Below are 24912 nucleotides of genomic sequence, written 5' to 3'. Positions count from 1 at the left end.
CAGTGGGTTTGTCTGCTGTAGCCGCATCGGAAACATCTTCCTTACCTCGCGTGTTTGGGTGGAGGAAAGGGAAAAGGACTTTTAACTGTCCATGTTCTCCACTTACTCTTTGTTTGTTCCTCTCATCCCGCCCCCCTTGTTTTTCCCCTTTTTGGTCGTGATAGCACGTAGTCACAGCTGTTCACCCCACCCCGTGAGAATATTGTCACCTGCACATCTTTTTGAGAAATGGCGGGGGAAACATGGAGGCGGTTTCACTGAACTGTCGATGTGTACGATCTGTTGTATCAATGGGTTCTTCAGTGTCTGCACATATATTTTTGTACGCTGTGCCTACGATTATTTGACGGCGCAGCTTCTGGCCACTGGAAACTGCCGTTAATTTGTCGCCCCTTTTTTTAACCCTTCCCTTTGTTGCGCTGCGACAGTCCCCCTTGCACACTTGTATCGGTGCGGGTGCGGGACTACGAGGATACGCGAAATCGTTTCTCTCGTGGAAACTTTATTTTGGTTTCCCTACGTTTCTGGAGAAGATGGAATTGTCGATGTTGTAGACAATTCAAAGGAAAGAAGTCCCTGGGGCGAAATAACGGGAGTGGGTGAATACGATGCGGAGGTTTCACCTTTCTCCATTCTTTTTACATCCCCTTTGTTCTTCCCGTGCTCACATTATTGCAAGCAAGGGAATTTAAGTCGTGTAGCTGCGATAGATCAAAAAAGAGCAGAACATATAACGATGTTGCGTCATGGTTCCCACCCGGAACATCCCATGCAGGCATTCCCGAACCCGGTAGCGGGTCTGCTGTGCTCTATCTGCAAAGCCTCGGCTCACCCATCCATGACAGAGTGGTATCACTGTGCGCAGGAGGGATGCCGCTACACTCTGTGCCGGAAGTGCCAGGAAATAGATGAGCAACTTTTCGATACACCGCAGGTGGTCATACGCAGCCCCATACTCGCGTACGACAACATGGATGTTTGTCTGAGAACCCGACCACGGAATAACGCACATGTATTGTGTCCCTTGTACCCCGCCCGTCTCATGGTTGCCGTTGCCAGTGCAAGGGGAAGCATTGATCCTACCGAAACGTATTACAGGCTCGGAAATGGCGGGTGGACGAATGCCGCTCATGTTGTGCGGGTGGTGCCATCGCAGCAGCTGATTGAAGAGCTCGCCGGTGCCCATCTTGTGGGAGGGGACTGTAGCCCAAGCGATCGAATGTCTCTCCGGGATCTCCTCGACTGCATAGATGAGAGCTTTCGGCTGATGGAACAGCGGTCTCCCTACGGTCTTGTGATGGCGTCCCTTATATACTACCCCCTGATCCAGTACTGCTCGGATTGGGGAAACGTTTCATCAGAAGGCCGCGTGGCATTTGTCCGCGCCTCGCTGGGGTTTATCCACTACGTCTTCCATTACGTCCTGGACGAGCTCAATCAGTGGCTGGAAAACTATGATCCGATGGTAAAAACTACAATACTTTCGCTCTACGTCGAACTACTAGGGAAGTCACTCACTGTGGCGCGTGACCTAGCCCTGTCGCAGGCTATTGCTCTGCCGAGTGAATTGGGTCCGCTGGTGGTGGAAACTGCCCGTGTTATAGTCGAACTTGTGCCAGTGTTAGACAACGGAAGAAGGCACCATATAGATATGGGGAAGTCCTCCATGAGAGACCCGTCCGTTGCGTTGCATCAGAGGGACTTCGGTGAGGAACAACTCCGGCTGCTCTCCTGCTGCCAAGGAATAGTGGAAACAGCTGGTTGGTTGCTGCTGCACGTCCCGGTGTTCACCTATGGGCGCAGTGATATTTTGCCATTCCGTGTTGCCGTTTCATTCATTCCCAACTCTGAATGCCTGGAGCGGCTCCTATGTCAGGTCACGACCAGCGCCTTAGAGAAAGATGCCACACTGCAAAAGCGGGTGCATGACCTTGATGTTGTCGAGGTAGCGGTGTCGTTGGCTGCACGGGCATCGTGCGCGGAGAGCCAGCTGGCGGTGTTCAGAGTAATTGCTGCTGTCGCCCACGAATCACCTGGGAATATATCACAAATTGCCCCGCTGGTTATTGCGCCTCTCATAAAACTCGCAACCAAGGCACTGAACACTTTAGTAGCGAATGCTGCCTTCGACTGTTTTACGGAGCTTGCGTACAACGAGCCCCGACCGAATCATCATTCGTGCGACGTTGGTAATGAAGAAACAGAGTCTCCCTCTCTATGTTCTGCGGTTCTCCACCCAAATACGGCCCCATACCAGACGATGCACGCATACAAAATCGCTGGTCGTCAAGTGCTGCTCTGCGAATATTGCAGCCAGACACACCTTCCTGCGGGCAGTGTTCCATCAATGACGCCTCAGAGGGCGCATTTCCACTGTTACTGTAGGTACTGTCCGAATGAGCATGTCACTCAAACCAGCCGGTCACCCACTGTTGGTCCCACCTCGGCCATTCAGCTAATGATCAACGAGGGCATCACACATTTGATGCTCTTCTGGCTCAGGTGTGGTGAGTTCGCCGTTGCAAATACGGTGGGTCGCCTCTCGTTAAAGATCGCGGTGCCACCAGAAGTTATCGTTACTCTCTACCACGCATTATTGAGGCAAAGCCTGGTGGGCTACGCGGATGCGGCCCTTGCAGTGGCAGCTCAGGCGTACCTCCCAGTTGTTAAGGAAATGCAGCGACGCTACCCGAATGCCGCCATCTCGCAGTACCTCTCGCAGGAGAGCAGCAGTGTTGGCTGCAAAAGTCTCTTCGCGGATTGCACGCCTGGAGAAGATACAGATGGCAATGATGTCGACGGTCTCTCGCCGTCACCTGATATTGCGCTTCGAAGCAGTGATGGCGGCTCAGTGGTGAGCAGCGTGTCGCCTCCAGTCACTGATCTTTTTACTATGCCCAATGGGTACCTGAATGTGGCCATATAGAAAAGGAAAGGGGAGTTTGTTCGGATATTTGGTCCATCCAGCACCGGCAGTAGCTGCCAGTTGAATGGGAAACTGCCGGCAGCTTCAAGGAGAGAAGCTCATAATGCATATAAATATATTCATATATTCCCATACACACAAATATATATATATATATATATATATATATACATATATATACGTACGCACACGTACAAAAAATACAAGTGAGCCAAAACAGAAATTTGAGGTGGAAAGTGAAGAAAAGAGCTCATGATAGGCTGTGGAGAAGGGAGACTGCACTGGTTGGCCCACCGACACGGTTTATTTCCTACAATATTTTGTTCCAGAGGGGGATAAGGTCTCCTTGAATGGATGGGAAGCAGACGCGCGATGGGGCAAGTCACAGGTAAGACAAGTAAAAAAAAATCCCCCGCGAAGAAATAAAGCCATCAATTTACTTATCATAGCGCTGCGTATGCGTATACATGTCGAGGAGAAGATAAAAAGGGGGAAGAAGTGCTGAAGAAAACTATGAGGAAGGATGAATGGAAGCTGAAAACGGCAATTTTTCACACTGATAGGTCCTCTACCGCTTCATCTTGATTAACTACTTCGAGACATTGAATTGAGGCACCGTCGTGGACATCTCCGCGAGGTGTTAGGCAGCATTTTCCCTTTGACTGGAAGACAAGCGCTTGAGAAGTCTTCTTTCTCTTTCGCTTGCACAGTTTTTTTCTTTGTTTTTGTATTCTTTCTTGCACTCACTTTAGTCCTTGCCGCCAGCGACGATATTTCTGCAGCTACCGCGCTAGTTGTTATTTAGTGCTTTGCGAACGTGCTGTAGTTAAATGAAGAGAGAGAGAGAGAGAGAGGAGCGACAACAATAACGCGAGAGGTGAGCGCATGAAAATAAGGGAAGAATGGAAAAATGGAAAAAAAAACAAACGCTTGTGTTACAAACAGGCATCACATACAAAATGAAACATATAGAAATACTCCATCTCGTCTTTCCTTTTCATCCCGCATCGCACAGCTCATTCCTTCATTATGTGTCCTTAGCAGTCGTACATTTTCCTTCACCCTCCAACTTACCGTCTGTGGAGTGCAAAAAAGGAAAAAAAGCAGGAACGGAAGCGTGAACGCAAAAGAAACAGGAACCGGTGACGTGCGTAAATGAATGAAGGGGGAAAATGCGTATGAAGGCAAGCGAAGGAAAGGGTAGGGAAAAAAAAAAGAGAGACAAAGAGCTCAGAAGGAAGGGAAGGGAAATGTACAGGGAAGATGTTGCGATTCGGAGTTTAGAGCTACGGCATGGACTGCTGCAGTGTTGTGTGGGAAGCAATCGTACGAAAGGAATGCATGCGAGAAGAATGCATGCAAATTGTGCACATGCAAAACCACATATAAACTGTTGCGCAAGTGCGGGTGTAAATGTGTGTTTTTGTTTGTTCGTACGTCGTGAGGTAGTATCCTCTACCTTTTTTTCTCTCTTCGGCCGTGTGTAATAGAGTGCCACTTCTGTTTTTGTCTTCCATTTATTTATTTGTTTGTTGTCTGTTTGTTTGTTTATTTGTTCATGTGGTGTCAAAATTTCAAAACCAATTTTTTAATGGCTGAGAGCAAAAGGTAATTTGAAGCCGCCAACATTACCTATACAGTTCCAACCATATTCTTATTATATACATGCGTACGTGGGTGAGATGTTGCATGTGTAAGAACACACAAAAAGAAGGAGTCCAATAAATAGGCAAGGAGGAAATAAGTCTTTTTTTTTTGTTCTTTTTTTGTTCTTTTGGTTATTGTTGTTGTTGTTGTTGTGTTTTTTTAATTGTGTCTGTCGCTTCATCGCCTGAAGAACTGAACAAGAATCCGCCTCCACGTTGCTTTGTTTTGCTTTTTTTTTCCATCATCCAGCTTACTGTTGCCTTTTATTCCATATGCTAAAATTTGAATTTGGTCTCGTAGTCAGAGGAAAAAGGAAGGAAAGAAAAAATGAAAGAAAAGATGAGCGGGTGAGCGAATGAAGTTTTGTTAAATGAAGAAACAGAAGAAAGAAGGAGGAAAGAAAAGAAAAGAAAAGTGGAGAATAAGGGGAAAAAAGAAAATGAAAGGGTGGGGGCGCTGTGGTTTGGTGGCGGGAGGAAAGTTAAGTTAAGTTGTGGGAGTGCGTGCTGTTAATATATATATATATATATATATATATTTGACCATACCGTGTTACATAGAGAGGGGATGAGTGTGGGAGGAAGCTGAGTGTAGCGAACTCAGGCAACGCACTCTAGAGATCCAAGAGATGGGGGAGAAAACGGGAAAAGAGGGAATGAAAAAGAGGGGAAAGAGGTCTCCGACTATCTGATGAACTTCCCGAGGATGTTCACGAATTTGGATAGTTCTTTCATTTTTTTTTGTTCATTTTTCCTATCTCCCAAATGAATCTTCCGTGGTTCCGCTATGTCCATTTCTTTTACTCTTTTTTTTTCTGTTTTTGTTTTGTTTCTCTGTTTTTGAGCCTGTTGGTGGTGGTATGTCTGATATGACTCTTGCTATCATGAGCATTTGTTACGCTTTTGAAGCTGCCGTTGCGTGGCGTCACGTTACGTACATTTGTTCGCACTCCTCTAGCATTACTTAATTAATTAATTCGCTTAACTCTTTTGCTCCTTCCCTCCCCCCTGCTTTCGTTCTTCCTTTTTTTTTTTAGCCAGGTTTTATATTTACCGTCATACATCTTTTCCTCACACGGGCAGAGGGACAGAAGATGGAGACGGGAGGCGACAAAGCCGATGAGTCGCAGGAGCAGCGCATCGCCGCACGCCGACAGCGCGTCTTAAAGATGATGCGCTGCATGAACGGAGATGGCGACGAGATACAAAACACTATAACAGTGGAAGAGGATGATGCACCAAAAGATTTGGGAGGGCAACGCATTCAAGAGGTACGTGAAGAGATGGCGGAGGTTTATAATAAAGCGCACAGCGCGTTAACCAACTGGGATGTCGCTGCATGTGCAAATGAAAGTGATCGTCGGAGCCGTGAAGAAGTTGCACTGATAGAGCGCCGGAAGAAGCGGGAGGAAGATGCGGAGGAAAACGAAGCCCGGAGCGGTGCAATTCAATTAAGGTTCGAGTCTATTTATAAACTGGACGTCCCCCACGACATGCAGCGCGCCCTCGACGACCAACAGAAGAGCTGCGAAGAGGTGATTGCAGTAAAGGATCGTCTCATCGAGGCCCTCCGGTTACAGTTAGAAGAACGGGAGGAAGAGTTCGTAGTGGCGTTGCGACGGAACGCAGAGGATGTAAGAAGTCTTATCGAGGAGATGCGCAATCAGACGGAAAAGTATCTAGACAGCTACACGCGCAAGCTTCGGGAAGTGGAGAGCACGTACGAGCAGGAACGGCAGGGCCGTATCGCAAAATATAATGAGGAGATTCAGCAACTCATGAAGGTACGCCGCACACGCGAGACGGAGTACCGTAAGAAGAGGGAAGCAAAGATTTTAGAGGCGCAGAAGAAGATGGATGACAAGCACTGCGACAGTCGAGAGGAGTACAACGAGATTAAGCGGGAGCATTTGAAGGAGATTCATTCCCTAATGGAGGAACTTGAGCGGTGTAAGGCGGAGTTTCTCCTCAATGGGGAGCGGTTGAGCTATAACCTACAGGTACTTCGCGAGCGCATAAAGGAAAACAAAAACACACAGACTCTGAACAAGAGAAAGTTGGCGCGGTTGCAGGACACGTTGAGCTCCCTCGTTTCCCGCTACGCAGAGTCTGAGAAGCGATACCAACGCGCTAACAAGGACCTCACTGCCCAGCTGCATCGTGTTGCAGGACAGTACCGTGACCTACAGAGAAAATTTCAGTTATTTGAAAAAGCGGATAGGGAGAAGTACCGTCGGTTGTGGCGAATGCATGAGGAGAAAAACACTCAGTTGGTGCAGAAATGCCTTCAGGCAGATCGTGTTATATTTGAAGATATTCTCGGCATGCCGTGGAAACCCCCGGAGTTGAACTACTGGCACGAAGATCAGTTGACGAATGTTGTGGAGGAAGAAGACGCCGTTAGTAGTGACGAAGAAATTGAACTGTCCGAGGAAGCCGTTATGCTGCTCGGGATCCTGAAACAACAGGCACCGTTTATTGCGGACAACAATGTATTAGAGGCGATTGAAATGGTTAATGGGATAACTGAAGAGCGGGCTAACATTGAGGCCATTCTCTCCACACTGCAAATACGCACGACTGAGGAAATGGAAGATATGTTACAGTTCTTCATTGTCGACGATGAGGACGGAGAAGCAACCCTCATCAGTCCACAGGACGCTGTTAGTGCGCTCCAGGCGTTCCTCAATTCCCGAACGCAGAAACAAGCACAAAAATTAGAGAGCCAGAAACAATCTGACAAGAAAAACACGCAGACAGAGAAGGCAAAGCAAGGGGAACGGCAGCGCATAGCGGAGAAGGAGTATTGGACACGTATGGGCGACTCCGTGCCAGTGGATCACCGACGGGTTTGGGGATTTCTTGAGAAGGGACTTGACCGTTACCTTAAACAGTTAAAGCAGCGCAAAGCCTTGATTGAACAAACGGATAGCCTTCGCGCGCACAACGCAGAGCTGTGTGATCTTCTTGGTCAGTACGTCCAGCGAGGCGCCAACTTCCAGTTGAACATGCCACCAAAGCTGTTGTTGGAAACCCGTGCCCATACCTGAGGTTAACTGGACAGTGCCATGCCTAGTGAAATGTGGTTGTGTATTTTTGTGTTTGTCCGTGGAGAGGGGAGGAAGTTAAACCGCAGATTTGAAGTCTGTCATCACACCAGCAATAATTTCGCTGTTCCCACACACGCACACACTCTGTGTGTTCAAGGTGGGTAAGCGGGGTGACGTTACGGATGTTTAGAATGTACAAAATTCTTGTGTATATAAATGTTAAACAGGCCTCCATTGCTCTCAGACGACACATACCCTGGCTGTCATTAGGGATGTGGGCAACATGAGAGTAGTTTTCCACTGTGTTTTTGCTATTGACCCTTTTTTTTTTTTTGACTTCGTGTATGCACACTATCTTCTTCCATCACATGTTTTTATTACGCATGTTAACACGTTTCGTGTGTAGCACGTGTAAAAGAGCGCGGTGGTGCACGCCAAGGACGTGTAGAGCACTAGTAATTGAAAGGGAAGGGTTTAGTGAGGAATACAATTAATAGTAGGGTTGAGGAGTTGTAAATAGAAGTGCGGTATGCCTGGCATTGCGCAAGGACAGTTTTCCATACTACAAGGCCTCGGCCCAACATCATTTAACTGGCATGGCTCTATCCCAACCACACGTGCCGACAATAATTTTGAGCCCAACTTCCGTCACTTCGATTTCTTCCTCGATACCCAAGCGATGCCTGACGAAGCACTAGCGGAGCGGGTCTATAAAGTGCCGGAAGGTGAATCGCATTGGAATTTGCGCACTTTCTGGGGACAAAACATTCGCTGCACTCCTGTAGTCGTCACGAGTCTCGCTGGCGCAGGCTTTATTAATTTCTTCTACACTCGATTTCTTAACCGCACAGCAGCCTCAATTCGGTGGTCGTTTTGGAAGTGCTACGTTGTAGTATTTGCATGGAACAACTTCACTAAGTTTATCGCACGGGAGCGATACTACCAGCGAGACTTCCAGCGAAATCAATTGTATTCCTATGATGAAATACGTGACCAACGTGATAGGCAGCGCGTTCGCGAGGCGCTCTATGAGAAACAGTTTGTGAACAACCCAGTGGCAGAGTATCGCATAAAGGCATGGCAGGTTGCCGATAGATTTGCGTAGAGTTCACCAGGTGTAACATCTAAGGGGCCGATGGCGCAGATGATTAGTTTGTTTGCGTAGCGGGGGAGGTGGTGAGAAGCGGGAGGCGAAATAGCTTTTTTGGCATTGGAAGCGGGCTAACGCAGGAAATGGGCGAAAGGAGTGTAAAGGACGATGGAAGTAAAGCAGTAGTGGCATTGTTTAAGAACGTAGTGAATTGTAGGCAGGAGTTGCGGAACCCGGTTACTGCATAACGAGCGGGGAGTAGAAGGGAAGTGGAAGCTAGTTTGAGGGCTGCATGTTGCACAAATGCGGTCTTATATGCATTTGTAAGCCCATCTTCAAGCATATACATGGGTTCACAGTGGGGTAAGTCACAAGAAAGTAAAAGAAAAAGAAGGTGACATGTGCCAGACTTTATTTCTCTGCGTTTGTTCGGGGCGAAAAAAAATGCTTTCGCATTGTTCTCACTGGTACCAACATCAACACACGTACACGTATAGTGAGGTGCACTTTGCCCATGGTAATTTTTTTGATGCGCTTGAATGGTACGTCACGTCAGCTGCCCGCACTCCTTTCCACATGGGAGCACGTGAACCCTTTATTTTTTGTTCTGTAATATTTTCCCTTGATTATTTACTGGTATTCTTTTCCCCTATTTTTTTTTCCGTTCATTTTCTTCTTCTTTGTATTGTCAAGAAAGCCGTTTAGTGGCAATTTAGACCGCTAGGGGGGAAAAGAGGAGAAAGTTATTATGACCGTGTCAGAAGCCTCCGCCAGCACGTATGCAAACAAGCGTGAGGTGCTTGATCGCATTAAAGAAGTGCTGGAAGACTACGTCCAGTTAGGCGTGATTGACCGAGAGGACTTCAAAAAGCTTGCAAAAACCTCAGCAGATGTACTGCCGCCTCCGGTAGCTGCTGAGGAGGTCATGAGAAAGACGCTCAGACAGCTCGTCGAATTTCTCAATGAGTGCGGGGCGGAAGAAACTGTGATTGCCCCCATTCGCGCCGCTATGGAGGCGATAAAGAAGGAACAGACGAAGCAAATAGAAAAAGAAGAGAAGAGAGAAGATAAGGCGGCACCGCTGTTGTCTCTCAGTGCACTCAGGGAACGCATGTCACGCAAAAGGGAGGAATTACGAAGGCAGCGTGAGGAAACGGATGCGGCGAATGATGCAGCGACAGCACGGCACGAAGTCATTGCGGCATCGAGCGGGCCGGCGGCAGCGGCCGTAGTCGTAGCCGTAGCCGTAGCCGAGCCGAAACCCGAAAGTGCAGCGGGTAATGGTGAGCCACGGGCAAAAGAGCAGAGGACAGAAGCATCAGTTCGAGCCCCTATGCGAGTGTCCAGGGAAGTTGATCTTTATGCGGATTTGGTTACAGCAACCAACAGATCGCGGTAGCCAATTTGTGCAACACTGAACATAAACAAAAGAAAAACAAAAAGAGAAATATCTTTCCACCAGTTTGACATATAATTTGCTAGTACAATTTCTTTTCTTGAAGAGAAAAAAACCAAAAAAAACAATTTGGTCACCGGTACGTCTCTAGTCGGTTTGTTTAGCTGATGTGCTTTGTCTTAAAGCCCCTCTTTTTCTTTTTGCTCCTGCAGTTTCCCTTAAGGAGGCACGATGCTCCGATGCAAAGAAAATATTAAAGAGAGGAGGGAACTTGCAGGTGGAAAGAAGAAAGGTGCGCCGTGTACATTTATTGTTTCCCGGGATTGGATTTGGGTGTACAGTACAGTGACAGGAATGGGTAGAAAAGGGAAGGGATAAAATGGAGAGCAACTGAACCTGCATGTGTGAAAGAAAGAAGGAAAACACATGCAGGTGAAGGGTTACATATCTTCTCTGTCTGCTGCTGCTGCTGTTCATGTTGTTGTTACTCTTTGTTGCCATTATTGCTACCGCTGTCGCCCTTTTCTCTCCTCAGGGGAAAGAAGGGGGGAGATGACCAATCGTGCAATTTTCTCTCTGCATCCCTACGCGTGCGCGTTGGGTGAATATTGTTCTCGCATAGCATCAGTTACAACAGTGAGAAAAAAGGCAATATATATATATATATAAGATAAGATAATTTTTAAAAAAATCAAAAGAAAAATAGCCGAGAAGCGGATGAGGCGTTAGGAAAGACAATAGCGCGAGCCCTTGACATAATTTAAAGGGGGGAGTGGAAAAAGTTTCTTCATAAGTACGAGCCCGAGTCGGTTGGATAGAGGATAAACTTAAAAAGTGTGAAAGAGAGACGGAAAGAAATGAAATGAAAGAGAAGAAAGGAGAGGAGAAGGGGAAAAAAAGGAGGGAGGTTCCAAAAAAAAAAAGGTGAGAAGTAACAGGAAAAATGAAACGAAAACTCTTTCTTTGTTGTGTGTTTGATTTCAAGTGGAAGAAAGCAGGGAATTCATCAAAGCGTAAGGTGAACGGTACAATATAAATAAATATATACATATATTACTTCAAGTTTCTTTTAAAAAAAGTACGTATCAATAGGAAGGTGACGTCTGCCTCTCTTCAAGCGTCGCACAAGCGGCAGCAATGAAAGTAGAACTTGTATTGAAAAAAAAAAAGGAAAAAGTAGTTGCGTACACACGTACTTCACTACTAAGCTGCACATGTACCCAGTGGAGAGGAAAGAAAATGAAAAGAAGAAGGGCAGGAGTGGTGTCCCAAAAAAAAAAAAAAGCTCTAGCCTCCGTGTGCCTGCCTGCACATAACCGGTGAATGGACGTTCGGTTCCCTAACACCAACACGCACATATATTATTGCAAATGCGGTGTGTACTGGCATTGGGGAAAGGAAAGGAGGAGCGGGGGAATACGGCAGTTACTTGATCCAGTTCTTCAACGCAATGGTACGTCTTAGGCCCCTCAGGGTAACGCATCTCTGGCTTCGGCTTACTGGACGAGAGAAATTGGTAGTAATGGAAATGGAGCTATTCCCCCGTGTTCATAATCTATTTCTGTCTATCTGCCTCTCAGCGGCTCGTGTTTCTATTCTGCCAGCGCTCTTCCTCGCAACTTTTCTGAACATTTACTGTTTGCCCCTGCCCTTTTTTTGTTTCACTTTTTTTTTTCTCATCACAAAGGTTTGCTTTCAGGGATCCTATGGCATGGACATGTTCCGGTGTAACCAATGCCGGTATGATTCAACGTTTAGAAGCGGCTTCGCTGTTAGTCACGCCTGCCGTTATCGAGGCCTTTCGTCGTGTTGATCGCGGCTGGTTTTTGCCGCATTCGCCACCCGAAGTGGCATACAGCGACCAGCCCGTTCCCATTGGATACGGCGCAACCATCAGTGCACCCCACATGCACGCCATTATGGTGGAGATCATCGCTCCATTTCTCCTCCGAACCCCAGAGGGCGTAAAGCCAGCCACGGTGTTGGACGTTGGTAGCGGAAGCGGATACCTCACAGCCGTCCTTGCGGAACTTTGCAGTGGTAGGGGAGGAACTGTAATCGGAGTAGAACACATCTCGGAACTGGTGGTTCGATCAACAGAAGTGGTGAATAAGCATTTTCGGTCGTGGGTGGAGGAAGGGCGAATTAAGTTCATTGAAGGAGATGGTAGGAATATAACCGGACTTCTCGGGCAGAAAGTGCCTGACTTTGATGTTATTCATGTTGGAGCTGCTGCGGCAACAGTGCCGCAGGTTTATATTGATGCATTAAAGCCAGGCGGATGCCTCGTTATTCCTGTTGGAAGAGAGGGCGAGGCACAAACTTTGCGCGTTTACACGAAGGATATGGACGGTCACATCTCCTCCACTAACCACGGTGGAGTACGATTTGTCCCACTGACATCAGCGAAGCACCAAAGGGGAGGTATTTAGTTTGTTGGAACTGCGCTGTCGTCGTTTTTTGTTCTTTTCTTCTTTTTTTCGCTCATACTTTCACTTAGTGTTGTTCTTCTTTCTTTCCAAAGTGACCCCCTCCCTCCTCCCTCCTTCTTTTGATTTTTCTTACCTGTTGCTTACACAAACGACTACCCATATTGGCAAACATGATTAAGGGGGGTCTGCAGATTTCCACGATTTGAGTTAAGTACAAGTTTTCAGTTTTGCGCAGTTGTCGAAATGTTTTATCACCAGCTGGGTCCCAGGGAATCGGTCGCCCGTGTCCAATAACTCCGCAGGGGTGACATGAATATATACATATATTCCATAACTGTCTATGTCATTCCACCTTTCCCTCGGGGTACAATATTTCTTCCCTTCTTTGCTTATTTTTTTTTTGCTTATTTTTCATTGGAAAAAAAATCCGCTTTAAGTCCGTTAAGAAATTGTTGTCTATTGATTGCGTTCCACAGTAGAAGTGTTGTTATCCCGGAACACACCCCACGCGTACCTGTTAGAACCCACCTCTTACGCATTATGCAAAACACTGATGGATTACAGTGACTTCGATTTTCCGCCAAATCCTACTGATGAGAATGACGAGCACGGCGCAGTTCCGTGCCTAAACAATGATATTCCCCTGCAAGCGCTGTCAAGCACTCCCGTGGAGCAGCTTCCACCAACGACGTTACCACCAAACCAGCAGCGACCCATACGGCAAGCGATACAGGCTAATCAAAAGCTCGTGATGACGGCAAGAACGCAACATCGAGCAGTTGCCGTGAAAAAAAATGAGGGAGATCATGATGACAGGGAGCAGAAGGAAGAGATGGACGAAGATAGTGAGGAGGAAGAAAACGCAAAAAAATTGTTCGGTTGGCGAAAGCGATCGCGATTTAGTTGGACAGAAGAAGAGTTGGTAGACTTTTATAAATTCCTCTCACAGTATGGAACCGACTTCAATGCCATTGCAGTTCTATACACGGACAAATCCCGCGATGAGGTTAAGCGGCTTTACCACCGCGAACTTCGTAGGCGACCAGCTGATGTACGCGCCGCTTTGGCATCGCGGACGAGTATAGATCTCGCAACCTTCAACACCCGCCTGAAGAAAAGGGAGGAGAAAAGACAACAGGCGCGGAACCGTAAGTTAGACAAGGAAGAAGAGGAAACACTCCGTCAGCTGGAGGCAGGCACTCTGCAACTTCTTCCCACTTCAGAAGTGGCAACAGATCCCGGAGGGACCGCGAATGCAGATGTTGAGTTTAGTTTTGATTTCAAGGAGGAGTCACACGCGCAGAAGTCGGATATGGTGGAAAGTTTGCCACTACCTGCTGAAGGAGCGGTTGGTGAAAAGGAAGATGACAAGGGTTTGGTGGGTTCCCCAGAAAACGTACTTGAGGGAACAGAAAAAACGTACACCGACGATTTCATTATTGATTGGTAAAAGTATTGTCATTTTCTTAGCACGACAACCGGAGAAGCGGAGAGTTTATTCCCATTGGGCGGAATAGTTTCCGAAGGTGCCGGTGGGTTACCGTTATCTATATTCCCAGCGTTGGTTGCAATTCCTTTATGCCCTCGACTTGTCATTTGCGCATTTTTCTTTCCTTTCTTCATTTGTATGCTGTTGTTGTTTTTTTAAAAAAAAGAAAAAAGAAGTGAAGGAATGCAGCTTTGTTATAGTTGTCGACACGCATTTCCACCTTCCTCATTAGGTCAATGTTCCTTTAGTGATATTATTTCACACCGTCTCGACGAAATACACAATATCGTTAACGAGATGAAGGTGGAAACGGCTGAAGGGACTCATCAAGTCCTTCAGCTTAGAGGAGCCCTACGTGAGTTGTGCTCCGCAATTCACCAGGAGTTTGGGGCTCTAAAGCAAGATAAGGGGGGTCAAGAGGCCGCAAAGCGACGGAACCTGCAGGAACAAGGGGAGTTGGTCACGTCATTTCCCAATATCAAACAAGAAAATCACATACACTCACCGGCTACGCAAATGACAACACCAACCATCCCACGCCATTCATATGGTGGGTGCTCACCGAGGGCCACTTTTAATGGAACTGTCCCCAGCCATAAGATACGAAAGATGAACTCCGCTCTTGAGCTTGTGTCAGCGAGCATATATTGCGTTTTGGAGAGTGTGGCAATCCGCACACGTGCTGCCGTCGCACTACTGTGGATACCTCCGCCTGGCGCCGTATCCGCCGAGCTTGTTGCTCCTTTTGTAGTTGGCCGTGACGTGTCTAGACTTCGAAACTCAGCTCCCTATCGTGTTGGTGAGACCTCCATACCATGTGCAGTGAGTGAAGCCGGGATTGCGCTGAATCTGAAGCCGCGGCCGGGTGCGTTTGATCCTAGAGCCTCGGAAAACTCTCCGCTTGTCGATTTAATCGAAACATCCAACGCCGCACAGCTCCTTGTGCCCGTCTTCACGCGTTACGGCGAGGTACAGCGCTCGGTTTTAGGCGTGTTGCATTTGCTTGGCACCCCTGTCATTCCTTGTCCCTTTACCCAACGAAATGAAGAGATGGCAGTACAGACGGCAGCAACGCTCTCCATTATTGTTTCCTCGCACTACGAGGTAATGGGAGGGGAGTGGGCAAACCGCATTTATGATCCGTCATTATTGATTAGTGCCTCGGCTTATCAGGGCACACTGGATATGCGAAGCACGCAAAAAGTTGTTGATGACTTCGCACCACCGCCCATATTGATATACCGCGGCGTCAACGAGCGTAAGCCTGAGGATGACATTCGGGAGGAAGTGAAGGCGCTTCGAAATCTCATGACGAGGCGACCAGAGAGACGAGCCGAGATTTATTCCGTCAAGGACCTGCAGCATTACGCCACAACCATGGAGCAAAACTGGGTTGCACTTTTAGGCACCATCACGGAGATGGAAAATAAGATAAATAAGTTGGAGGAAAATGCACTCCGCACTGACTTACCGAAGAAACAGCAATGTATGTCTTCTTCACTAGAACAAACGTCGAACACTCAATCCGAGAGTAACGGTCTACACAGCTCACGGTGTGCCTCACCCTCCACCGGGGCTCTACCGTCTCTCTACGACGCGAGATCTGTAATCAAACCCGAGCAACTCAATTCAATCGAGATTGCGGCTGCGCAAAAGCTACGCGCACTTAAGGGCGATCCGTCAATCTTCATTACAGAAAAGGAGGTTTGAACGTGAACGGAACCGACGTCTCTTTTGGAACCGAGTGTACGGTTAAATGCACAGGGCGGACCCATGTGTCTGGTTGTTTCTAGTGTTTTATGTACCCAAGCAGTTGTGTTCTCAGCCCTCCTCCTCCCCCTCGTCTGCTTTACCTCTTCAAAATTAGGAAACCTTGATTTTCCTATTCTTCCTTTTATGGTATTGTTTCATGGAGTTGTACTTTAAAAAAAAAAATGTAATCCTTTGCTGCACATACCAGCCAAAAAAAAAAAGGAAAGAGAGACCATACATTTGTACACAGGCATCTGTCCCCCGAAAAGGTGGATAATGCAAGGCTTTCACTTTCAGCCTCTTTCCCTTCTTTCAAATTTTTAACAAAAAAGGAGAAAGGAAGAAAAGTAAAAAATAAACGGCTCGACAACAATAGAACCTGATGAGGCTAACCAACACGAAACCACCACCACCGCGGAATGCTGCATTTTATATCACGAAGTTGTGTACTATTGCGGTTTGTGTTTATGTGTTGAAAATGGCAAAGTTAGCTGAAGTTATGCTACGCTCCCGTAAAATCATACAACCCGTCATGCTACTCTCGTACGCATCGTTCGCCATTTTTGTCGCTCTCTGGTTTTACACGGGTCTAGTCGTGAAGCCGAAGCACCCTAATTGGAGTGAAACGCATAAGGGACTACTGCACACTGCCGCGGGCGCATGGTGCGCTGGGGGATTCCTTTGGGCCGTAGCCGTGTGGCCAGTGTTTCACATATGGACAATTCCCCTGGGTCTGGTTTCACTCGTACTTTTCCTCAATCTTGTTGCGATCATACCGTCATTTTCTCGGAAGGAGAAAGAGTAAAACTCGGTTAACGTAACACTATCATCATCCCCCTTTGTTGTTCGTGCTTTTCGCTTGCTTATTTGCACCTTTTCGGCACCGCCTTTACTTCAAGTTGTGCTGCGCACCTCGCACCTTCCCCAATCGACATTCACCCCTGCTCAGCTCAGCGACAAAAGACGGGGAATTTTCTTGCACTTTGTTACGGGCGGGAATCCACAAACACCGCCATACTGAGGTTACTGTATCTTAACTCACTGCTGCCACTGCGTTTTCCCTTCGCGCATCATGCCCTCACGCATGTAAATGTTTTGTATATTTCGCTTCTGATGCCATTGCTATTGATATTACTGATTTATAGTGTACATACTTAACCACAAGGTCTTCCACTTGCTATGAAGACACTACAAAGCTCCTCCCGGGGGCGCGGCCTCCACAGAGGGCGAGGACGGGGCCGAGGTGGTGACGCAAGGTTTGCCTCACGCTTTACGGACCCCCGCTTTCAACTCACGCGCGGAGGGCACCGCAGTGGTAGAGGAAGAGGTACAGTGCAAGATGCAGCCAGGCAGGACCCCCGCTTTGCAAAACACTTGCGTCAGATTCAAGGTGGAGAAGGGGACTCGGAGAAAGAAGAAGAGGATGAGGAAAGTGACGAATACAGTGACATGGAGGATGGCGAAGAGGGAGCTGAAGCGCTCTCAGATATAGCTAGTAGCCTAAAATCCGATAACGGTGGAGGGATGGACCTCTCGGATGATGAAGCGGAGCAGCTTGATGGTGAAGTTAGGGCATGGTCACCTTCAGATGTCGAATACGTCGAGCCGAAACACCGCCTAGCGATTGTGAACTGTAGTTGGGATCATATAAGGTCAGTAGACCTGTACGCAGTCCTCTTCTACGCGCTGCCACTTGGTGGGCAGCTTTTGAATGTCGCCGTGTACATGAGTGACTTTGGTAAGCGAATGCTTGAATATGAGCGGATGCACGGACCCGACTTGTGGGAAAAGAGGGATGAGGTGAGTGTGAAGCCACCCGCCGACGCCGACAAACCGATCAAGGAGGGAAGCAAAAAAAAGGATAGAAAGAATAAGGGAAAGGAAAGTGGAATGGACTACGGTGTTGGTGATAATGAGGCTGAAGAAGGTAATATAGAAAAAGAGCATACAATGGATGATGACCCGTGGGAAGATGACAACATCGCAATGTTGCAAGAAGAAGGCGAAGATGGGGAACTGTTTTCGGAGGGAAAGCATCGCAAGTACGAGAGAGACCGTATGAAGTACTACTACGCAGTTGCCACTTTTGACTCGCCTGAGACAGCAGAGGCCGTGTACAACCAGCTAGATGGCATGGATATCGAGGCAAGCGGCGTTGTGCTCGACCTGCGTTACGTAGACGATAGTGAAGTCTTTGAGAACCCTGTGAATAAGGCCGACCGCATTCCTGCAAACTATCAACCGCTTGCGGCATTTAAGGCGGCGGCGCTGTCGCAAACACGCTTCAGAATATCTTGGGATCAGGAGGATGTGTTCCGGCACCGCTCACTGCGCGACAGCTTTACGGGTGAGACGGCAGATGATGACCTGGCAGCGTATATCGCCCCACCTGATTCCTCTGAGGAAGATGAAGTGGACGATAATGTGGAAAACAGTCGTGTGAACGGCAAAAAAATGAAGCGCGCCAAGGACAAGGTTCGAATTCGCAAAAAGTATGCCGCGCTTCTGGAAGAAATAGGGGGACTACCGGAGGATTATGGGGGAAGTGGTGAGGACGGCGAAGCTGACGAAGAAAATAGTGACGAGAGTGATGACGACTCGTTAAATCGCTTCAGTGACGTTGAAATGGAGAAATCTGAGGGGTCGTGTGAAGGGTCGCCTGAAGTTTTTGGTGAGGTTGAGGCAACACTTGATCTTGATGCAGAGTCCAAGGCCGTGAAACTGCAGCGCGACGTGCGCATAAAGCAACAAATGACTTCTTCTGACCTCGGAAGTAAAGCCGAGCTCAAGTACAAGCTACGGCGCAGCGAAATGAAAAAGAAAAAGAAAGAAATGATCATGCAAGAGCGGGAGGCCGAGACGGCAAAGCAGCATGCGGAGCGTGAAGAAAGGAGGCAGGTCCTACGGGCCGCTCTCGGCACTGATGACGAGGGCGCAATACACCTGAGCGGCAAGGAAAAGCGAAAACAGCACGCTCGCGCAGTGAAGCAACGCTTGGCTGCCGAACGCGCGGAAAAGAAGAAGATGCGTGCCTCTAATAACCTTGGTGTCACCCGCGAAGCGCGGCAACGCCTGGCTTCGGATGCGGCAGCAGAGGCGATCGACACCCGCTTCCAAAGTAAGTTGCTTAGTGATCCACGTTTCCATCTTGACGTTGCTCAAAAAGACCGAAGACATAATCCTGACGTCGTTGGTTTGGCCGCCACTGTCGTGAACGCTCGGCAGGGGAGGCGGCAGCATGAGCGAAATGAAGCAAGGGATGACGGGGCAGTTGAGTATTTTCTAGGCAGACCGAGTAAGAAAGCAAAAAGGGAGTAGTGGTTGGTCATCCACCTCGACCCAACTGCTGGACATTTAATCGCTGTTAATAAACTAATTTCCTTTGTTTCCGAACCAACCCTTTAACAACAAAAAAGGAACGGTGGCCGGGATATAACATATAAAGCACATTACGGGCATGAGGGATGTACACGCGTTCGAGGATACACTTGAGAGGCCACACCACTGTCCTTCATGGAGGTTAGGTGTATTATTTCTTGAAGTTGTATGCACGCTGAGCTTATGTGCTCCTTCTTTTTTTTCGTTTTTTATTCCCCTCGGCGGTATAACAATACACACCTGTGGCCAAAGGGCCATGATAAAGGAGGGGGGAAATGAGGTCGGTAGTCTCGGATGGGCCGAATCACAAGCCGTTTCCCTTGTTGCAACCGGGGATCTGGACGGGTGGAGGATTTTCGTTCAGCAGCATCTTGAAGGAGCTGCGAGAGCCGACATTTGGGCGGTGGTCGCTGCTCGCTCCTTCAATATTTTGAAGGAAATGGTAATTACGTCGCCACATTGCGCTCCCTTTGCCCTCGAAGCGGGAATTGTGTTGTTAGGTGCACACAGTCGCTGTAGTACTGGAGCAAGCCCCACAATTTTTGCGATGCGCGAGGCCGTTGCCGAGTGGTGCGTGCTTGCAGGCAACGAACGTCTAGCGCAACAGACATGGTGCTCCATGCTCCCAGCAAAGGATGATGTAGTATCGCTCGAAATCGTGACAAAAATCCTCAGCAGCGCGCTTCGTACACGCGATTATGCAGTGGCGGAGGCAGAGTACCCGCGTGGAATCTCACTCTACAAGGCCCTTTCGGAGGATCCTACTGCGGCTACCGCCGTAAATGGATTTTTGTATTACCTCGGCACGGTCTTGATGGCATGGCATCGTTTTACTGATGCCTCATTGCGTTTCGCTGAGCTGTATGAACGGACCAAAGATGCCACACATCTTCAACTTGCGGTTGTGTCCGTCATACAATCAGATGCTAGTCCAGTACGTACACGGCGGCTCCGCGTTTATCAGAAGGACGAAAACGCGTTGCTTCTCGGTGATTTGCAGGCCATACTCAACCGGGCAGCCCAGTTGCATCTGTTGCGGCCCTCCGAACTGCAGTGTTTTCTTCAATTGGCAGGGCTGTCGTCTGACGATGACGTTGCCGCGGCCAAAGAAGCTTTCGCGCAGCACAATCTCGAGGTAGTTTCTCAGATGTACTGCAATGCTACTTTTGAGCGGCTTGGAGTTGTTATCGGCATTACCCCTGCCGATGTAGAACGACTCGTGTCTCGGATGGTTTCGGAACATAGACTGGACGCCAGGCTTGACCAAGTGGACGAGGTAGTGATATTTAACCGGCTGAAGCGCACCTCAGTGTTAGAGGACTGGGATGGGAGGATCAGCATCATCTCTAAGGAGCTGTCGCATGCCGTGGATCTTATCACTGGTCGTTACCCAGAGCTATGTGAAAGTCCCCTATTGTGATGCCAACGATAGCGTCCGTCTACTTGGAGACCACTAACAGACCGTTTGAACATATATCGAATGATGTCCTTCGTTTGTCTACCGGTAGTCCTCTTGCTTCAAGATTTTCTTTATACCTCAGTGCCGAACGGATTGGGCTCAGCAGGACAATGAGGTGAGAAAACAGTCCCCCAGGGCCCGCGTATTTGTGAATTGGTGTCATCTACTAAAGGGGAAAATTCAAGCCAGGGTAACATTGCGCTGTGGGGCTGAGGTCAGTGGGTTTGTCTGCTGTAGCCGCATCGGAAACATCTTCCTTACCTCGCGTGTTTGGGTGGAGGAAAGGGAAAAGGACTTTTAACTGTCCATGTTCTCCACTTACTCTTTGTTTGTTCCTCTCATCCCGCCCCCCTTGTTTTTCCCCTTTTTGGTCGTGATAGCACGTAGTCACAGCTGTTCACCCCACCCCGTGAGAATATTGTCACCTGCACATCTTTTTGAGAAATGGCGGGGGAAACATGGAGGCGGTTTCACTGAACTGTCGATGTGTACGATCTGTTGTATCAATGGGTTCTTGAGTGTCTGAAAAGAAAAAGGCGAAATATACTGCGGTGCTGAGCAAACATGTGTGAGGTTACTTCCTTTCGCTTCTTTCCTTTGCTTTCTTACAGTTCTAGAAGCTCTTTCAAGCTAACGCTAATAGACAGTACAGTTGCTCTTATTTCTGCTTAGCTGTTTTCGCCTAGGGGTTAGAGTTTGTTTGTTTGCTTTCGCTTTCTTTGCATATTTCTGCCCCTGAGAGCGAGAAGTTCACGAGGCGCCCTGTAGCCCCGTGCAATTGACCTGAGGCTTATCCACACCTACATGTATCCTGGAAAGGAGAGCCCAGAGATATTTAGAGGATCTTTGAGAGCCTTTCCCAGTGTGTTCGCGAGTACGGACGCCAAAATTAATAGCGGCTCACGCGTCATATTGCCCCCAACATGCTTGCAGAAATTGTCAACCATGAGGGTCGCTTACCCGCTGCAATTCAAACTGCGCAATGGTAAACGGGGAGTGACGTGCTATGCAGGAGTGCTTGAATTCAGCGCAGAGGAAGGTCATATTGTTATGCCAGCCTGGATGTTCACTGCGATGGGGCTGTGCGAGGGCAGCACCGTTGCCATCGAGACATGTACACTGCCACCCGGAGGTCTTATCAAGTTACGGCCGCAGGAAAGCAACTTCCTCCAGCTGAGCAACCCAAAGAATGTTTTGGAGATGCGGCTGAGTGACTACCCAGTTCTTACCAAGGGAACGTCCATTGTTCTGGACTATCTTGACAGGGACTTCGTTATCGATGTTATTAGTATCACGGATGACACGGGTAAAAGCGTCGATGCCATATCCACAGTGCGGGCTGACACGCAAGCAACTGAACTCAAAGTTGAGTTTGAACGCCCCCTCGATATGCCCCCGTCACCAACAGAAAGCGAACGCCAGATGCCACAGGGAGGTAACATAATTGGAGCCGATGACGCCGTCGAATTCGCTCCGTTTGTGCTTCAGCCACCTACCATCGGCAATCAACCTCAACCAGCGCGTACGAAGCAACCGAAAGAAGAAGCGAAGGCAGCGTTTGTTCCATTTATGGGAGTGGGACGACGTATCGACGGGAAATCGACGGTTGAAGAAAAAAGCGACACCGGTGGTCACCGTGTTGCAAAGACGCAGGAGGAAATGGCTCAAGAGGCACGAGAAATGCGGTTGAAGGCTTTTGGCAGATTCAACGCAGCAAAAAACTGAAGCAACGGCAGAACCTCTGCGAGGGCAAGGATTGAAGTTTAGGGGTTCCGTTTAGAAATATGCAGCCCTGTTTCATACCACCAAAGCCGTTGCTCAGATGCTATTTGTTTAATCTCCACTGAGCCTGAGTATTCTCGAGCGAGGTTCATAGTTATTGAGTGAGCCCTGTCGGTGGTGCAGCTGTGAGGAGTTTTCATTACATTTCTTGCTGTCTGGGCTTTTTCATCTTTTTTCTATAAAAAAGCAAAGTAGGAAAACTAGATGGTGTCGTTCAGCATCGATGGACGAATTGAACAGCGGTACAAAATATTGTGCCACATTGGAAGCGGGGCGTACGGAGTCGTTTGGTGTGCTCTTGACAGGGTGACAAAAATGAAAGTGGCAATCAAAAAGGTATACGACGCATTTGGAAATAGACAAGACGCGCAACGAACCTACCGCGAGGTGATGCTCCTTAGCACTCTGCAGCTCGACAACATTGTTCCTTTGCTAAATGTAATTCGCTCCATCAATGGAACGGACCTCTATCTCGTATTTGAACTTGCCGAAACTGATTTGTCGGTTGTACTGCGGCATAACATCATGGAGTCCGTACAGCGGCAATACGTAGCTTACCAAATTGTCTATGCCGTTGCCGGTTTGCACGCCCGTGGGGTGATTCATCGGGACTTGAAGCCTGCCAATGTTTTTCTGAACTCAGACTGCAACATCAAGCTGGGCGACTTTGGCCTCGCGCGCTGCTTCAATACACAAGGTGGCGACAACGACCTCACTGAATACATAGCAACGCGCTGGTATCGATCGCCAGAGGTTCTCGTGAAGTCCACGTGCTACACAACAGCTATGGACATGTGGGCCGTTGGTTGCATTTTGGGTGAATTGTTTACCGGTTCCCCTTTGTTCACGGGGAACTCAACATTGCACCAAATCGGGTTGATTGTTGCCGCCCTTGGCGAGCCATCGGCCGAGGACCTCGAGAGTTTGAAATCCGAAGAAACTTGGCCACTCATAGATTCTCTGCCTGCGATTGACCCAGATCCGTTACCTGAGCGGCTGAGTAAATACAACGCAGACGCCGTGGACTTAATATGTAAATGTATTGTCTTTGATCCCAACAAGCGGCCAACGGCGCGGGAGGCTCTGCAGCACCCTTACTTTGCTCCTTTTACGTCCCCGAGTGACTTCGAGGAGCTCGACAAGGCTGTGCCCATCAAACTCCCATTTCCGGATGAGGAGGAGAGACCCGCGGATCAATATAGGAGTGCGTTATACGATATTATTGGAAACCGTCGAAAGCAAAAGTTAGCCTTGTAAACAGGACTGTCCAGCGGGCGAGCGCTTGTGGTGGGTCTGTGTTTTTGATGGCCCCCATCACGTCGCTCACGAAATGTTGCTCAGCCATATGGGACCTCCCACCCACATGCACATATACATCATATACACCGTATCTTGGGTAGGTCAGAAGGTTTCGACGTTCTCCGAAGGAGAACCTGATATATGTTCATAAACTGTTTCATTAGTGCTACCGCAATGCTTTTTATCCTTATGCCTCTTTGAGTGCAATCACCGCTATCATCTTGACCGCCCTCTGTAGCAGTTTAGATATTGTTCGCGCCCGCAATGCCATATAAGTCGGGTGTCGCCCCCACCAAGCGCGACTTGGTAGTGGTACCGCCACGCGGCGCCGGTGGCTTTTCATACCGAGTGTGGGAAATTAATTCAACCCCGCGGCCTGATGCCAGCGCGGCTGAAGACGAACCGGAAATCAGTAGAAAGGTCCAGCAACGTATTCACACTATGTTGCAGAACTGGGAACAGAGAACATCGCAGATCATACTGAAATGGGGCGAAATGGGGGTTAAATCTCCAGAGCACTCGCGCCTTGTGTGGCGACAGGCTATGGAGGAAAAGGAAATGGTGAAGATTCAACGGGGACGGGATAAACTAAAAGCGGAACGGCAAAGGAAACAAAGGTGGAGTCAGAAGTCTGGATGGTCGGCCACAAAAGCATGGAATCGGCAAGGTGGTGCAGTGACGACAGGAGGCACTGATAATGGCCGTGAAGGCAAGCGTGTCGTTGGACCACATGACAGTATGCGCACACCAGAGGCAGCCCCGCTTGCGAGCACATCTCTGTACTCCTCTACGAGCCACAGGAAGTCATCCGAGTGGAGGACCACTTCCGTTAGCCGAGGTACTTCTGTCTCTCTGTATAGCTCAATTCCAAAACAAAGTACGCTATATACAAACGATACAGAGGGTACTACGCGAAATTCTTCGGATTCTAGTGATTACAGTTCCGCTTCTGATTAGCATACCACGTTGAACAAAACAGAGCATCTGCATCCGACTTGTGAACGAAGAAAAGGACGACGAAACTCTGCAATTTTTGGAAATTTTATAATGTAACTAGACCTGATATCAAGGAGCACATCTGTGAATAGGAACGCCCTCCACAAACCTTTTTTTCAGGGGCCTGCGGCAGGGTTCGCCACGTAGATCTGGTGTGGGTGATGAACGGAGTTGGTGTACTTAGATGCTGTACATGAGACGGATGGCAAGGGACAGA

The 24912-nt window shown here is 48.4% G+C and overlaps 13 protein-coding genes across 13 annotated transcripts, besides 11 other annotated features; all 13 read left to right on the top strand.

Annotated features, from left to right (window-relative positions):
• Positions 1 to 736: 736 nt before the first annotated feature.
• On the top strand, positions 737 to 2926 carry Tb10.6k15.2660 (hypothetical protein, conserved; the record flags this gene model as incomplete). The annotated part of the gene is made up of 1 exon (XM_817930.1): positions 737 to 2926. One exon carries the CDS (start codon positions 737 to 739, stop codon positions 2924 to 2926), a length of 2190 nt encoding a protein of 729 aa, XP_823023.1.
• Positions 2927 to 3029: 103 nt separating this feature from the next.
• Positions 3030 to 3110: a microsatellite.
• Positions 3111 to 3760: 650 nt separating this feature from the next.
• Positions 3761 to 3780: a microsatellite.
• A 326-nt stretch (positions 3781 to 4106) lies between these two features.
• Positions 4107 to 4176: a sequence feature (CT-rich).
• Positions 4177 to 4442: 266 nt separating this feature from the next.
• Positions 4443 to 4483: a microsatellite.
• Positions 4484 to 4703: 220 nt separating this feature from the next.
• Positions 4704 to 4726: a microsatellite.
• Positions 4727 to 4955: 229 nt separating this feature from the next.
• Positions 4956 to 5013: a sequence feature (T-rich).
• A 72-nt stretch (positions 5014 to 5085) lies between these two features.
• Positions 5086 to 5111: a microsatellite.
• Positions 5112 to 5366: 255 nt separating this feature from the next.
• Positions 5367 to 5414: a sequence feature (A-rich).
• A 252-nt stretch (positions 5415 to 5666) lies between these two features.
• Positions 5667 to 7622, top strand: Tb10.6k15.2670 (hypothetical protein, conserved; the record flags this gene model as incomplete). The annotated part of the gene is made up of 1 exon (XM_817929.1): positions 5667 to 7622. The coding sequence occupies one exon, from the start codon at positions 5667 to 5669 to the stop codon at positions 7620 to 7622; it is 1956 nt and encodes a 651-aa protein (XP_823022.1).
• A 529-nt stretch (positions 7623 to 8151) lies between these two features.
• Tb10.6k15.2680 (hypothetical protein, conserved) lies at positions 8152 to 8727 on the top strand (the record flags this gene model as incomplete). The annotated part of the gene is made up of 1 exon (XM_817928.1): positions 8152 to 8727. The coding sequence occupies one exon, from the start codon at positions 8152 to 8154 to the stop codon at positions 8725 to 8727; it is 576 nt and encodes a 191-aa protein (XP_823021.1).
• Positions 8728 to 9460: 733 nt separating this feature from the next.
• Tb10.6k15.2690 (hypothetical protein, conserved) lies at positions 9461 to 10111 on the top strand (the record flags this gene model as incomplete). The annotated part of the gene is made up of 1 exon (XM_817927.1): positions 9461 to 10111. One exon carries the CDS (start codon positions 9461 to 9463, stop codon positions 10109 to 10111), a length of 651 nt encoding a protein of 216 aa, XP_823020.1.
• A 454-nt stretch (positions 10112 to 10565) lies between these two features.
• Positions 10566 to 10627: a microsatellite.
• Positions 10628 to 10758: 131 nt separating this feature from the next.
• Positions 10759 to 10800: a sequence feature (AT_rich).
• A 137-nt stretch (positions 10801 to 10937) lies between these two features.
• Positions 10938 to 11062: a sequence feature (CT-rich).
• A 752-nt stretch (positions 11063 to 11814) lies between these two features.
• Positions 11815 to 12540, top strand: Tb10.6k15.2720 (protein-L-isoaspartate, putative; the record flags this gene model as incomplete). Its single annotated transcript, XM_817926.1, has 1 exon — positions 11815 to 12540. The coding sequence occupies one exon, from the start codon at positions 11815 to 11817 to the stop codon at positions 12538 to 12540; it is 726 nt and encodes a 241-aa protein (XP_823019.1).
• Positions 12541 to 13093: 553 nt separating this feature from the next.
• Positions 13094 to 13990, top strand: Tb10.6k15.2730 (hypothetical protein, conserved; the record flags this gene model as incomplete). The annotated part of the gene is made up of 1 exon (XM_817925.1): positions 13094 to 13990. One exon carries the CDS (start codon positions 13094 to 13096, stop codon positions 13988 to 13990), a length of 897 nt encoding a protein of 298 aa, XP_823018.1.
• Positions 13991 to 14212: 222 nt separating this feature from the next.
• Positions 14213 to 15739, top strand: Tb10.6k15.2740 (hypothetical protein, conserved; the record flags this gene model as incomplete). The annotated part of the gene is made up of 1 exon (XM_817924.1): positions 14213 to 15739. One exon carries the CDS (start codon positions 14213 to 14215, stop codon positions 15737 to 15739), a length of 1527 nt encoding a protein of 508 aa, XP_823017.1.
• Positions 15740 to 16163: 424 nt separating this feature from the next.
• Tb10.6k15.2750 (hypothetical protein, conserved) lies at positions 16164 to 16586 on the top strand (the record flags this gene model as incomplete). The annotated part of the gene is made up of 1 exon (XM_817923.1): positions 16164 to 16586. One exon carries the CDS (start codon positions 16164 to 16166, stop codon positions 16584 to 16586), a length of 423 nt encoding a protein of 140 aa, XP_823016.1.
• Positions 16587 to 16960: 374 nt separating this feature from the next.
• Tb10.6k15.2760 (hypothetical protein, conserved) lies at positions 16961 to 19099 on the top strand (the record flags this gene model as incomplete). The annotated part of the gene is made up of 1 exon (XM_817922.1): positions 16961 to 19099. The coding sequence occupies one exon, from the start codon at positions 16961 to 16963 to the stop codon at positions 19097 to 19099; it is 2139 nt and encodes a 712-aa protein (XP_823015.1).
• Positions 19100 to 19238: 139 nt separating this feature from the next.
• Positions 19239 to 20579, top strand: Tb10.6k15.2770 (COP9 signalosome complex subunit, putative; the record flags this gene model as incomplete). Its single annotated transcript, XM_817921.1, has 1 exon — positions 19239 to 20579. One exon carries the CDS (start codon positions 19239 to 19241, stop codon positions 20577 to 20579), a length of 1341 nt encoding a protein of 446 aa, XP_823014.1.
• Positions 20580 to 21422: 843 nt separating this feature from the next.
• On the top strand, positions 21423 to 22343 carry Tb10.6k15.2780 (ubiquitin fusion degradation protein, putative; the record flags this gene model as incomplete). The annotated part of the gene is made up of 1 exon (XM_817920.1): positions 21423 to 22343. One exon carries the CDS (start codon positions 21423 to 21425, stop codon positions 22341 to 22343), a length of 921 nt encoding a protein of 306 aa, XP_823013.1.
• Positions 22344 to 22604: 261 nt separating this feature from the next.
• Tb10.6k15.2790 (protein kinase, putative) lies at positions 22605 to 23657 on the top strand (the record flags this gene model as incomplete). The annotated part of the gene is made up of 1 exon (XM_817919.1): positions 22605 to 23657. The coding sequence occupies one exon, from the start codon at positions 22605 to 22607 to the stop codon at positions 23655 to 23657; it is 1053 nt and encodes a 350-aa protein (XP_823012.1).
• A 306-nt stretch (positions 23658 to 23963) lies between these two features.
• On the top strand, positions 23964 to 24656 carry Tb10.6k15.2800 (hypothetical protein; the record flags this gene model as incomplete). Its single annotated transcript, XM_817918.1, has 1 exon — positions 23964 to 24656. One exon carries the CDS (start codon positions 23964 to 23966, stop codon positions 24654 to 24656), a length of 693 nt encoding a protein of 230 aa, XP_823011.1.
• Between the last annotated feature and the right edge of the window lie 256 nt (positions 24657 to 24912).

This window comes from Trypanosoma brucei, chromosome 10 (assembly GCF_000002445.2).
Source record: "Trypanosoma brucei brucei TREU927 chromosome 10, whole genome shotgun sequence".
Classification (NCBI taxonomy): domain Eukaryota; phylum Euglenozoa; class Kinetoplastea; order Trypanosomatida; family Trypanosomatidae; genus Trypanosoma; species Trypanosoma brucei.
The sequence above is the reverse complement of the archived record's forward strand: the minus strand, read 5'-3'. Positions and strand labels throughout refer to the sequence as shown.